General features: G+C 34.1%; 1 protein-coding gene across 4 annotated transcripts; it reads right to left on the bottom strand.

The window, feature by feature from the left end:
• Nucleotides 1-3,295: 3,295 nt before the first annotated feature.
• Nucleotides 3,296-9,748, bottom strand: LOC133295805 (polypyrimidine tract-binding protein homolog 1-like). 4 transcript variants are annotated; one of them, XM_061494660.1, is made up of 10 exons: nt 9,411-9,748; nt 8,526-8,735; nt 7,567-7,629; nt 7,410-7,483; nt 7,205-7,300; nt 5,496-5,553; nt 5,309-5,413; nt 5,148-5,229; nt 4,165-4,277; nt 3,296-3,932 (listed from the first exon to the last, which is right to left on the bottom strand). In XM_061494660.1, exons 1-10 carry the CDS (start codon nt 9,591-9,593, stop codon nt 3,444-3,446), a joined length of 1,473 nt encoding a protein of 490 aa, XP_061350644.1. In that variant the 5' UTR covers nt 9,594-9,748; the 3' UTR covers nt 3,296-3,443. The 4 variants fall into 4 exon arrangements, 3 of the variants coding, with proteins under 3 accessions (XP_061350644.1, XP_061350645.1, XP_061350646.1); XM_061494661.1 differs by having other exon boundaries at nt 9,473-9,597; XM_061494662.1 differs by having other exon boundaries at nt 3,792-3,932; nt 4,212-4,277.
• Nucleotides 9,749-13,375: the final 3,627 nt, after the last annotated feature.

Here is a 13,375-nt window from a genome sequence, read left to right as displayed (position 1 = left end):
TGGTTTGACTTTTTTTTTTAAGCGTGGGACCCACACTTAATTTGTGTGTGCAGGAAAATAGTTTTGTCATGTGACATGACAAAAAGCGAACCTAATAAGAATGTGGAATTCTGTGAATCTGCACTTTAGAGCTGTATAGAGAGAGGACTTTAAAACGCATCTAAAGTAATTTATTTAGATCCTTAGAAGCGTTCCCGTTAACGCAGACACATACATTTTACATTATATACATTATTGTCATGCCTTTCGCTTGTCCCACAAATGGAAAGATTCAACTACAGCAAATATATTCAATAGTAGAATCTTGTAAAATTTTGCTTGTGCTTTCATTGCTGTTATGAACTTATGGTCTCTTGCTTCTAACTTTGGGTCATTATAACTATCCATAGAGTAAAGTCTCTTACAAAAAATATGGTTTTCACTTTTGTCCCTTACAAAAAAAAGTCAATTTTTAGTCCCTCTACAATTTCAATTCTTTGAAAATGTGATCCCTCAAAAATTTAATGAAGACTCAATTTAATCCTGAAAAATGACTTATATGGATTTTTTTTTTTTGTAAAGGACGAAAGTGGATACTGTATTTTTTGTTAGGGATCCGAAAGGAACTTTACTCTTATCTATATTTCTTAAGTCATGTACTCCAAAAAAAAAAAAAATCCTATTCAATTACGAGGATCTGAACTTGTTAATTTTGATAGAGCCAGGGAATAACCATGAGGGGTGATTCCCCCACAACCCAATTTCATTAAACCTCTATGTGAGATTATATTAAGACAAAAAAAATAGTAATGTAGCATAAATTCATCCCTCCTCCCCTCTCTTTTTTTTTTATATTCCTCATAAATGAAAAAAAAAATTGAAAACTTATTCAAATTTGGTTACATATCGACTCATTATCATGTTATTCTGCCTAAATAAGAGTGAATTTAACTTTTCTCATCCCCTCTCATAAAATTTTCTTCAGTACATGTTTATTAAATGATGCAGGCCACCCAAATCATCTATTTGATATGAAAGTATCACGAAAATAGCATTATTCTATACTACATGTTGAAAACACAACCCATTAATCTTCTGCAACTTTAAGTACTTATTAAACATAAGCTGTTTTAGTGAAGCTTATAAGCCTTTCTAGAAGGTAGAAATATCTAAAGCGGTATTAGTTGTTCTATAACAATTTATAACCAAATTAAAGGGAATGAATTGCTAAATTTCCATTTATGTGTAAGCGCGTTTTGAAGTGTGTGACATGACAGCTTATTTTAGACCCCACCTTAGCGTTACTCAAATAAATACAACTTGACCTACATAATTCATTAGGACAAGTTCAATTGGAACAGTTATTTTCCACTAGTATTGGATCTAACGCATTATTTTCAGAAGTGTCTACACATAAGGCTGCAAACTACGCGTACTTATAAAAGAAATTCGTGGAGAATCTGCAAAAATGAAGGTTTTGCTTTGTTGCTGAGTTGGTATTATTTTGAGAGATTTCAGCGATTCGGATTAACCCAAGCATTGAAAACAACTATTTAAAGACAAAGACAGTGTACTGTGTACCATCATAATTGAATGTGACCCATAAAAAAAGATGGGGTTGTGGACAACAACCTCACATAGCTTCTTCTATAGGCAATCACATGCATTTTTGTTGTGTGTGGCAAGTCAAAAGGTACTGCAATATAAAGTTACATTCTTTTCTTGCAACTTTTCACTTCATTTTTTTTTTATTTAATGTTCAATCTACCACGTTCATCTAATAAATTCATTGATGATACTACGAGCAAATACACATGCAAACATTACACTAAATAAGAATTAGTACTTCTGGTTTCTTCATAATCAAAAACCTAATTAATCAGCGAATGCAGGGAGAAAAAATAAAGTGCATATATTAAAGAAACTAAAGATGCTTATTTTTTATTTATTTATTTTAATTTTAAGGTCTTAAAAAGTTCATATCTTTGTGTATCAGTGAATGTTCAGTTTCAAGAAACTTTAGTTTATCTTTCAAATAATTGGAAACACTAGAGACCTTTCCAGTACCAAATGATAGTACTTTGCTGGGTGCAGCAACCAGAAACTGATTGATGCTCATTCTAACCTTCCTGAGCATGAAAATATTTTCAATATATGGATACATCTTTTACCAAATATTTAATATATATATATATATATATATATATATATATATATATATATATAATGCTCCTACCTTTGTAATTATTTTCTTCCATGTCCTCCTTTTTTTTCTCTTTAAGGAAAAGGGATACCTACTCCCTATGCACCGAAAATTGCTCCGCACGAAAATAAGGTTAACAAAACATTGAAGCACAGAGCAGAGGAGAGAGCTAGTGACCAAAAGTATCCATTTACGTCCACAAATAAGGTTTTTTTTTTTTTTTCTTGAATAAAGTTGCCAGGTTTACGCTCCATCTACTTGAATCAATGTGACCTTATATACATGACCAAGTGAAGGGACATGCATATGCCCGTGCACTATCTAATACGAAATTTAAGAAAATAATTTTATTTAAAAGTTTAAGCTTTATGCATATTTGAAATGGTATCTGATTATACGAAATTTCATTCGACATTATCAGCTTAAGCTTCACCTCGTACATTATACAAACGAGTTTCAAACCTAATTAAAGGATGTGTTGTAGCATTATCCATGAAAACTGTTTTTATTGGGTTCTTTCTGTTTTAGTCATCTATTTTCTCCTATATTTTCCAACCAAAATATATGGTAGGCCAACATTTTCACACCACGTAAAAATAATTATGCCCTCCTCGTTCATAATCACGGTGAGGTGATAATCGAGCATACTTGAGTGCTTCAACAAATTCAATTCCTCAACCCATTGTTACTAGATAATTTATGATCAGTTGTTACTGAAAGATTGATTTCACTTTAATTTTGAGAAGTTAACAAAAATCTTGCTAACCGGTGATTAAACCACAAATAGAGATAGCTAGAGATCTAATAGCAGAAGCAGCTATGGGAAACAACATTCCTGGCTCAATAGTACAATATAACCCCATCAACTATGAGTGACAGAACAACATAAGTTGGAAGTGCATTTCAGTCCAAAATTTCACATGGTTACCGTGGTATTTGATCCTTATTATTTGTGGAAGATTTGGATTCATGAATAACCTTGAGTTCAGAAAGATGTTTAACCCCTCCATTTTACACTAGTGAATATTGAATGAAAATAAAAGATTTTCAAAATAAAAAAAGTAAAGGAACATAAAGAGAGTAAGGACTTATAATATAGGATTTCGAAGCTTTGTATGAAAAATAAATTTCATAACTTAAATAACAATAATAATGATGATGATGAAATTTCCAACCAAATAGCAAATGAGTACATATTATCATTCTTTCATACATCAAAACCATTCTCCTTTCAATCAGGTAAAAGTAAAACTATGACTTTCTAACCATAATAATGCTGACCTGGAGCTGAAGCACCACCAGGTCTCACATTTGGCAGAGCCCCAGGCTGAACCAATCCCTGAGCAACTCGATTGGTTTGCATGAGAGGCGAGGAACCAGGTGCCGGAGGCGAAGCACCACTGGGCTGTAAATTTACGTTGGATGGATATCCAGGCCGGGTGATTCCCATAGGATTTGAATTATGAGTAATGGGGCTGCTTTGAGCTGCTGGCCCATAGGCATGCATTGGGGGAACTCCACCAGTTTGAACAGGAAAAGTACCAGGTGGAGATGCATAACTCGGTCTACCTGCCTGCATGGTTGGATCCCATGAAGGCACTTGTCCTCTGGGAACTTGAGTCTGAAAAGCAGGGGCACTACCAGGGTACATAGGTGTGGCCTGTGGATTTTGCCAAGCTGTTGCAGGAACCTGTGCTGCAAGCATACTCGGATCTGGCACTGTGTAGTCTCTACTTTTGTCACTAAAAGCCTAAAACCAAAACATAACATATACAACTAAAATCAGGCTCGAGTAATCATTCAATTATCAGAAACAAATTATTATAAAAGGTCAATCAAGTGTCAAGAAGCATACATTTAAGAACCAAATCTCTTTGCAATCAAGAAAGTGTCCACATTGCTTCTAAGGATATGTTTAATTTTCCCTCCTTTTTCAATTTTTTTCCTCATGAACATTAACTCAAAAACACATATTTTTATACCTTTACATTGAGATCAGTATGACGAGAGTATGATAGATGAAGCTTACAATAGCCACCATCATATATGCAATGCCCTTCTAAAGCTTCCCTAGCAGCTGCTGCCGTTGTGATGTCTGCAAAAAAAATGTTTACACGTGATCAATAGAACCAAAACAAATGCTTTGTCCAGAAACAAGGGACGGGAAGGCTAGCCAATCTTCTACCCAGTTCCCTCCCCTGCAACTAAATTTAAGCTTGTATTGAATAAGTCACGTGAAATGTACCCTAATCTGCAAGATTATAATACATGATGGTCTGGAGAAAAAAAAAATTGATGAAGCAATCAGATATTATTAAAAAGAAACAAAAAAACTGCAAGGAAGTATAAGAAATCCTCCTCAAATAGTATAACAAAAATCATACACCTGAATAGACATAGAAGCTCAAAATGCTACAAAATTGTCCAGTTTCATTTTCACTTAAGTGTGGAAATTCCCCTAATATAACATTGACAGGATTAGCCCCAAAATAAATTTTTCTCAAAACATAGAAAAGTACAATAATTAATTTCCATCCATTAGCAAGAAACATCATTTACATTCGACATTGGAGCAGAAGGAAAGCATTTGGTTAATGAAAAAGAACAAAATATACAATAGAATTAATATGAAATGGTTAAAAACAATGAAAGACAGAACAAGGGTTCCTAGCTGTCAATCATTCAATCCAAACACACACTGATGCAATGTACGCCGTGGGAACTAACGTCTCACCCTCAAACCCCCCACCCACACAACCCTCTACAAAAAAATTCCCAAATTAAGAAACCCATCATTGAGTACATAAAGAACCAGCAATGACAAGAAAACTAGTTAGATAAGGAAGAAAATAGGCATATTCACTTTGGAAATATATATATATATATATATATATATATATATATATATATTAAAAAGGGACACAGTCTACTAGCTCAAGAACTGACAGTCAAATAGAATTAATACCAGGATATTGAATTAGTGCCTGAGTTTGACCATTCTTTTCAAACATAGCAATTTTCTGTACAGTACCAAATGCCGAGAACACCTGCAAAAATAGACCAGCAATGTAGAGTATAAATCACATACAAATTTGGAAATTTTACTAAAAAATCACAAATTCTCACTGTGTGGAGGACGTCAACAGTAACAGCATACTGCATATTTTCAATGGAAGCCAAAAGCACATTACTCTCAGGTTCTATCTTCTTCCCATCAGGACCTAAAGCAGGCTGAAGATCATAAATAGTTAGCACATACTAAAAATACAAAAGCAGAAATTATTGAAGACTCAAAGACTAAATAATAAAATACCTGTAATGCCCCATCAATAGCAGTATGATTAACAGGAAGCATAGGATTTGTGTAGTCCCTGAACAGTCATGGAAAAAATATTAATACTAACCATTCACAAGAGAATATTTACAAAATTGAAATTTAGCCATATGAACATTTAAACAATGTTATGCCTGAATCAAAACTTTAAAAAACTGAGTGCATTAAAAATATATAAAGATCTTCCTAGAGGCTAGAGGCATTGAACAAAAATGGTTGACTGGCAAGATAAATCACAAGAGTGAATAGACAACCCAGTTAAATTTAATTAATTTTCAAAAGACAGTGATAGAAGAGATGCAGATGTAGAATGAAGAAGCATATTCAAGATTATTCTGTTATTTAGGGATTACGATATTATTTCTTAGAAATTTTAGCATGATAGGAAATCTTAAAATATGAAATCCTAATTGAATCAAATAAATAGGAAATCTCTACAAAATGATATTTTCCTAAGAATTTAATAATTATTAAAGATAAAATCTCTAAAAATAATGAAAGATCTCTTAAATATGAGGAAATTCTAAAAATTTTAAGAACATAATAATCACCCAATCCAATCCTACTTTCTCTCCAAGCCATCCTTGGTTTTAAACACTCCTAGTAACTGAATTATGCTATCCCTCCATTCATAGGATGCTAGCTGGACTATTCTAGAAACCTCTGAATAACTAACTCTTCCCATCCCAACATCCCCCTCGATACTTACACCTATATTCTCATCCCTAGCAGTGTAAACCTTAATTAGAGGTGTATCACAATTATAGATATTTCACTTCTTATTTCTTCTTCCTGACTTCTAGATTGTAACCTATTTTAGAAAACAAGACTTTAAACTTGGAGCTTCCGAACAAGGGAAGAAATGGAAAAAATATTTTAGAAACTATAACCCAATAATGGCCAGTCAACCTCAAGGCATAAAAACCATTCTTTTTCTTTTTTCTTTTTTCTTTTTTTTTTTGGTATACCAACCATAATTATCTCTTTGAGGCAAGTCAATCCCCCTGGCATCCCCACAAGCTTTAACTCTTTGAGCAAGCTATAGGAATAATCCCAAGTCTGGGCTTAGTCACAATTAAAGCTCCTCACCCCTCTCCAAAAATGTATTTGGTGGGAATCGAATCCAGGTTCTCTCCCCACTCTATTAGTGTTGCCAACTGAGCTACACCCATTAGGTAAAAAACCATTCTTTTTCAACCTAAGAACTAAATTGATAAAACAAGAAGCTTTCTCCACAGCTAGATTTCAGTATGTATTAAATATAATTAGACGAGGCAGTTGGGCATCGTAAATATCAGAGTTGCCTCCAAAGAAAAAGATGGAGACCAATTACATTGAGAACAATTACAAATAATTAGTATTGAATCCCCAATATGATTTAAAATAACACGTTCAATACATTTCAATACCAAAAGAACAATAATTTCAACAAAATTGACAGAAAATGTATCAAACAGCTGGAAAATGATTGAGAAAATTACTAAGTGGCCATGGCAACTCAACTGTATCCTGACTACCAAGCTTCAGTAACCCCTAGATGATAAAAGCGCATATATCAATTAGCAGATAAGAGAACACCACAAAAAATTAAAGAGCTTTCACAATATGCTCAAGTTTCTGAGAAAAAAGACCACCAATAAACAGAACAGCAGAATAAAATATAATAGTGTCTTGTCTTCCATCATTACCTGCTGCGATTTGATTGAAATTTGATATTCAGATCTTTATGTGCTGAGTATGAAATACGCAAGTTACAAGAGCCAACATGGTCTGGAAGCAGGTATCTGAACACAAAAGCATAAGCAAATCAGCAAATTTATGACTTATCAAGCGATGACCAGAATTAAAGATTGTGACGAAGAAGTAAGAGGAAAATACAAAAGCACTACTTGCCTTGGTATGCTTCTTCCATCCAGTGCATTCCTAGCTGAAGAAGCAGTCTCAGCATCAGTGAACTGAATCAGAGCCTGCAATGGCAATAAACATAGTTAATACCTACAGCAAGTCAGGACACATTGAAGGAAAGTGCAATTGACAATAATTCACTAACCTGGAAACCTGCAGTCTTTTCAAATGTAGCAATTTTGTGAACAAAGCCAAAAGCAGAAAACACCTGAATAAAGAATAAAGAACTAGTTAATAAATCATATTGCTTTTTCCTTAAATGAAAAGGTTGGAAAAAAATAGGAAAGCAGACAATCAGGAATCACCACAAATGTTGAGATCAGAAAGCAATGTCAAGAAGGAAAAGAAGTTCCAAACAGATAAGAAATAAGTGCAGAATGACACCTGTACTTATATGCGTGACCTTAGAAAGGAGTATGACGTACATGATAATTATTCCAAACTGTCTCCAACAAAAGTATTTAAATATGAGAGATCACCATCTGTGATTCAACCGATTTCAATAAAAAAATGGCACATAATTTGATCAGGATTCTTTCTAATACTAAAATAAAAGGGAAGAAGGTAGAAAGATCACATGATTAAATAAAAAATTAATATGGAACTGTATAAGAATAAAAAGTATTAAAACCCAGATTCCTGACCAATCACTCATTAAAGAGCCCTCAACCCTCCCAGCAAGGAAAATAAAAAGATGTAACGAGAATGAAAGGTTTGAATGACTACAATGCTTCCCAGGAAAACATCAGATGAAACAAAAATATAAAGCAGGATTCAATCTGAAACAATATTTTCACGACTAAAACAGCCACGATGCAGTGAAACGCCCTGCAATGATCCAGGTGGACATACCTTTTTCCTAAAAGTAATGAGAATGGAATCCCTGTTTTTAACTTCGTATCAGGCCTCCAAAATTAACTATGGGTCTTTCAACTAATAGTAATGCCATTTGTTTATCTTTAAAGAGGCTAATTACCACTCCTTCCAGGGACAGAGGTATACAACTTTTAAGGAGGCAAAGACAAAGTAGACTAAACATATTAATAAAAAAATCACACACAAAGAAGAGAACCAGATCAACTAAATCAAATCAGTAACACTTACCAAGTGGATAACATCAATACTCACATCCCCAGCTTCCACGCCTTCAATAGTTACCAGCAAGACATTTCCAGGAATATCTCCAGGGCTTTTGTTGTTGACAATTTCATGTCTATTAGAATACTGAATGTAAACAGTTTTGCCACGAACCTGAGCAGGTTCTGAAGATGAAGCATAATATGAAACCATTGAAATGGCTTGATTTAGATCCGCCTGGTAAAGCATGTATACTTGAGAGTTCAGAAATTTGAGTTGGAAAATCAGAAAAAGGACCAGGTATCATCAAATATAAGAAAACAAATCCTCAGACACTAGGCAGTCCTTCAAAATACTAATAGAGGGGACATAAGCTAAAATTGATATATACTTTTATACTTTGTTAGTACAGTGGTGAATAACTTTTTATTTGATATATCTTTTAGCTAAAACTTTATTATTACATTGATGTGGCTGCGAGCTGCATATATATTCCTAATGATTGGTTATATATCATACAAAAACATTTCAGGTTATTGGAGGTTGTTTGCTTATTTTTTAAATACAGAAGCTCAAATATAACATAATTGACGCATTTTTTTATTTTGTAGAGGAAAACTGTTGAAAAGCATAAAATTGATAACACGCCAACATCTTTACCCCATAAAAGGCCTAATTTTGATGACCTAAGTCCAACGGCGGAACATGATAACGAACAACCTTTCAAGATTCTAAAAGCCTAAAGAGTTTGATGCTAATTCTCTCGTCTGAGTATGATAATATACAGCTCAATTCCTCTCAATCAGCAAATACATGGTTAAAAACCCTAATATCTTTCTAAGCCAGAATAAAGAAGGATTAAAAACAATCGGAATAAAAAATATATATATTTATGAGAGAGAAGGAAGTTACAAATTCAACAAAAGCCTGGTTGCGATTGGCGCCGACATTGCACTTGGTGTTGACGATCTTACCGAAGGGTTTGCACAGCTCTATGAGCTCCTCTTCCGCGCACTCCCATGGAAGGTTGCGAAGGTGCAGCACCTTTGACGGGGTTTGAGTGTATCGGAACTGGTGCTGGCTTGAGGTTGACATATCTTCACGACTCTTGCAGATTCAGATAATGGAATCGCGATGAGTAGGTCTCAATTGAAGAGGCAAGAGAGACTGTTTGGCTGCTAAGAAAAGTACTGAGATTTTCCGAGAAAATACGAGGGATTGCAATTGCGATGGGATTTTCCCACTTTTCTAATCTTGTCGAAAATCAAGTACTTGGAGATTTGCTCTGCTGCAGCGGCACTCCTTCAATTATCCGTGTGGCACCATCCTTGTGACACTGACACATGACCAACCAGGCACTCCTTGTTTTCTCGTACATTGATCTTTTTGAAAAGATGGATTTATTATACTACTTTAAAATTTTATATTTTTATCTCACTTAATAATTCTCATACAAAATATGATTTTTATTTACTTAATTATTAAGTAATAGTCACTAATTATTTTAATTTTTTATCATAAATTTTAAAAAATTAAACATTAATAAAAATTTGATTGAATAATTTAGAATTTTATACATTTTAAAAATTCTTAAATTTTATTTAAATGAAATATAAAATAATTTTTGAATGGTGTAAAACTCTAAGAATATAATTAACTTGATAAGAACATTCAGTCAAATAATAAATTTTTAAAAATATAATCTACTTGCGCGTGAAATCGTATCATTCATTACAATCTATAAAATCCTCTCGTAACAAAAAATTTATAAGGCTAGTTTTAAAAAATTCACTTAAACATCCGAATTGCAAGAAGTTGTTTGATAAATAATATAAGGAAAATGGTGTGTCGTTTTAAATGGCATATCTTATATCCTTTCACTCTCACAAAGAGGTGAGATTCACACTTTTAAAACTTTTTTCACTCATTCTCTCTTATGATTTATCTCTTTCTCTCACTTAAAATGACACAACTTTATATCCTTCAAAATGATATACACTTTCCTCATAATATAATATGACTTATTTCTCAACACTATATAGAGCCCGTTTGTATTGACTTATCAAAAAAGTCTATTTTATGAGTTTCTTATTTTAAAAGTATTTTCTAGAAAAGTTACGGCTATTTAGATTTTTAAAAAAAAATTATATTTGACTTTTGACTTCTACTTTTTTGATAAGCTAAAATTTTTAGCTTCTGAAAATAATATGTTTTTGATTTTATTTTCATGACTTCTGCTTTTTTTAACCGAAACATTTTTGGCTTTTTTTTCGTTTATGAGATTTGTAGCAGGGAAAGTTGGGAGAGAAAATATTAGATAGGGAAAGAAAAAATGTGAAAGGAAGAGTCAGATCGGAAGAGGCTTGAAGAAGCAGTGGATATGGTATCACTAATATATCTGCTTAACTAGATACTAAATTTCAACGCACGATATTATGCAAATTAATTATATCAAGTGTCATGTATGTTCAAGTAATCAATCTCTATATTTTAAATTAAATTAAATTATCCTTGGTCAGCTTATAGCAAGGTCATTCTTTTCGTCTTGCTCAGCATAACTTATTTTCCAGATTGTAATATTATGGGTTTATGAATCTTTACTCTATCTTTTGGAAACCATTGTGTCATTCCATTTCTCTCATCTCCTTCATTTGTCTCTATTATTTCACTTCACTTTTCACCAAACATGATCTATATTAATCACATTTTGAATGTTCTTTCACTTGGAATTTGTATATATACATCCTATGGGTTATGAATAAGAAGTAGGTTAAGGAAGAAAAGAAAAGAGGGAAGTTAAAGGGGTGTGTGGATTTTAAGAAGTCCCATTGTGGACAACTAATAAGAGGTGAGAGGGTATATAAGCTTCCACCTCACACTCCTAAATTGTCGTTGCGACACAACACATTATGTGGAAGGGAGAGGAGCTAGGTGGCCTTTGGTCAACCACACACACGTTGCCACTGGTCGATCGTGCGTGCGTGCGAAATAAAAATAATTTTAGTTCTTACCTTTCGCTTTTATTTTAAACCGAATTAGTGAATATATATTTTTTTCTTTTGGGGTTTTGTTTAAAAGACTCAGATCTGATAATGGTACTGAGTACGTCAATCAACGCCTGTCACAATTCATTTCAGACAGAGGTATGATTCATGAGCTCACATGTGTTGATACCCCTCAACAAAACGGGATTGCTGAAAGGAAAAATCGTCACCTTCTTGAAGTTGCTAGAGCACTACTTTTCCAGACATCTGTTCCTAGTTCTTATTGGGGAGAAGCAGTATTAGCTGCAACTTTTTTGATCAACCGTTTACCTTCACGGGTCCTTAACAATATCAGTCTTATTCATTCCATGACTTCCTTCTTTCCTTCTATTCCCATATTGCAGAGCCTTCCACCAAGAGTGTTTGGATGTGTTTCCTTTGTCCATGTTCATAAACAACATCGGAGTAAGTTGGATCCTAGGGCTCTTAAGTGTGTCTTCCTTGGTTATAACCCTTATAAAAAAGGGTACAAGTGTTATCACCCACCAAGTCGGAAATTTTTTGTTTCTATGGATGTCACCTTTCAAGAATCAGAATCTTATTTCCTGGGTCCTCATCGTCAGGGGGAGAACAGTTCTTCAGAAGACTCGTCCCTTTCCTTCTTTGAGTCTGGATCAATATTCTCTGTTCCTAGTGTGTCTGCTCCTGGTGTGTCAGAACCTTCAAATACACCTGAGATACAACCCATACTGTCTCACCAGCAACCTCAATCGTCTGAACCACTGATAAGTCTTGAATCTCCTATTTCTTCTGAGTCTCCCGAATCTCCTGTTTCTGATTCTAATATTATTTCCTCTCATGATTTGTCTATTTCTTCTGATATCTCTAATGACTTACCCATTGCTTCTACTTCTGATGACTTACCTATTGCTCGTAGAAAAAGAAAAAGATCTTGTCACAAGAAAACTTGTTCCTCTTGTCCCTCTTGTACTCAATACCCTATCTCCCACTTTGTTTCCTATGCTAATCTTTCTGTACAGCACAAAAGCTTTGTTTCAGCACTAGATTCTATTGCAATCCCAAAATCAGTACATGAAGCCTTGAAAGATAGGAATTGGGCTCAAGCCATGCAAGAGGAGATGAATGCTTTGGAGAAAAATAAAACATGGGAGGTTATTGATAGACTCAACGGAAAGAAAGCAGTAGGGTGCAGATGGGTTTATGCCCTGAAATATAATTCTGATGGCACTCTTGAGAGATATAAGGCTCGATTAGTGGCCAAAGGTTACACTCAAACCTATGGCATTGATTATGAAGAAACCTTTGCTCCAGTTGCAAAGATGAATACAGTGAGAATCTTGTTATCCCTTGCTGCCCATTACAATTGGGATATAAATCAATTTGATGTGAAAAATGCTTTCCTCAATGGTGAGTTAGAAGAAGAAGTCTACATGGAAATCCCGCCCGGTTTTGATTCTGTGAAGGGGGAAAATAAAGTTTGTAGATTAAAAAAGGCCTTGTATGGATTGAAGCAGTCACCTCATGCTTGGTTTGGAAGATTTACTGAGGTTATGATGACCTTAGGATACAGACAGAGCCAAGGAGATCACACTATTTTCTTCAAGCACTCCCAAAATGGGAAGCTTACTGTGCTCCTTGTATATGTTGATGATATTATTATCACAGGTGATGATTTTATGGAGAGACAGATTCTGCAAACACGACTTGCCTCTGAGTTTGAAATCAAAGACCTTGGAAAATTGAGATATTTCCTAGGGATAGAAGTAGCTCATTCAAGCAAAGGAATTTTTATCAGCCAGAGGAAATATGTACTTGATCTTCTCAAAGAAGCAGGAAAGCTCGGGTGTAAACCCTCTAATACTCCTATTGAGC

The sequence above is a fragment of the Gastrolobium bilobum genome, unplaced genomic scaffold, assembly GCF_033153095.1.
Source record: "Gastrolobium bilobum isolate Gb01-03AN ecotype WA unplaced genomic scaffold, APGP_CSIRO_Gbil_v1 utg19851, whole genome shotgun sequence".
Classification (NCBI taxonomy): Eukaryota; Viridiplantae; Streptophyta; class Magnoliopsida; order Fabales; family Fabaceae; genus Gastrolobium; species Gastrolobium bilobum.
The sequence above is the reverse complement of the archived record's forward strand: the minus strand, read 5'-3'. Positions and strand labels throughout refer to the sequence as shown.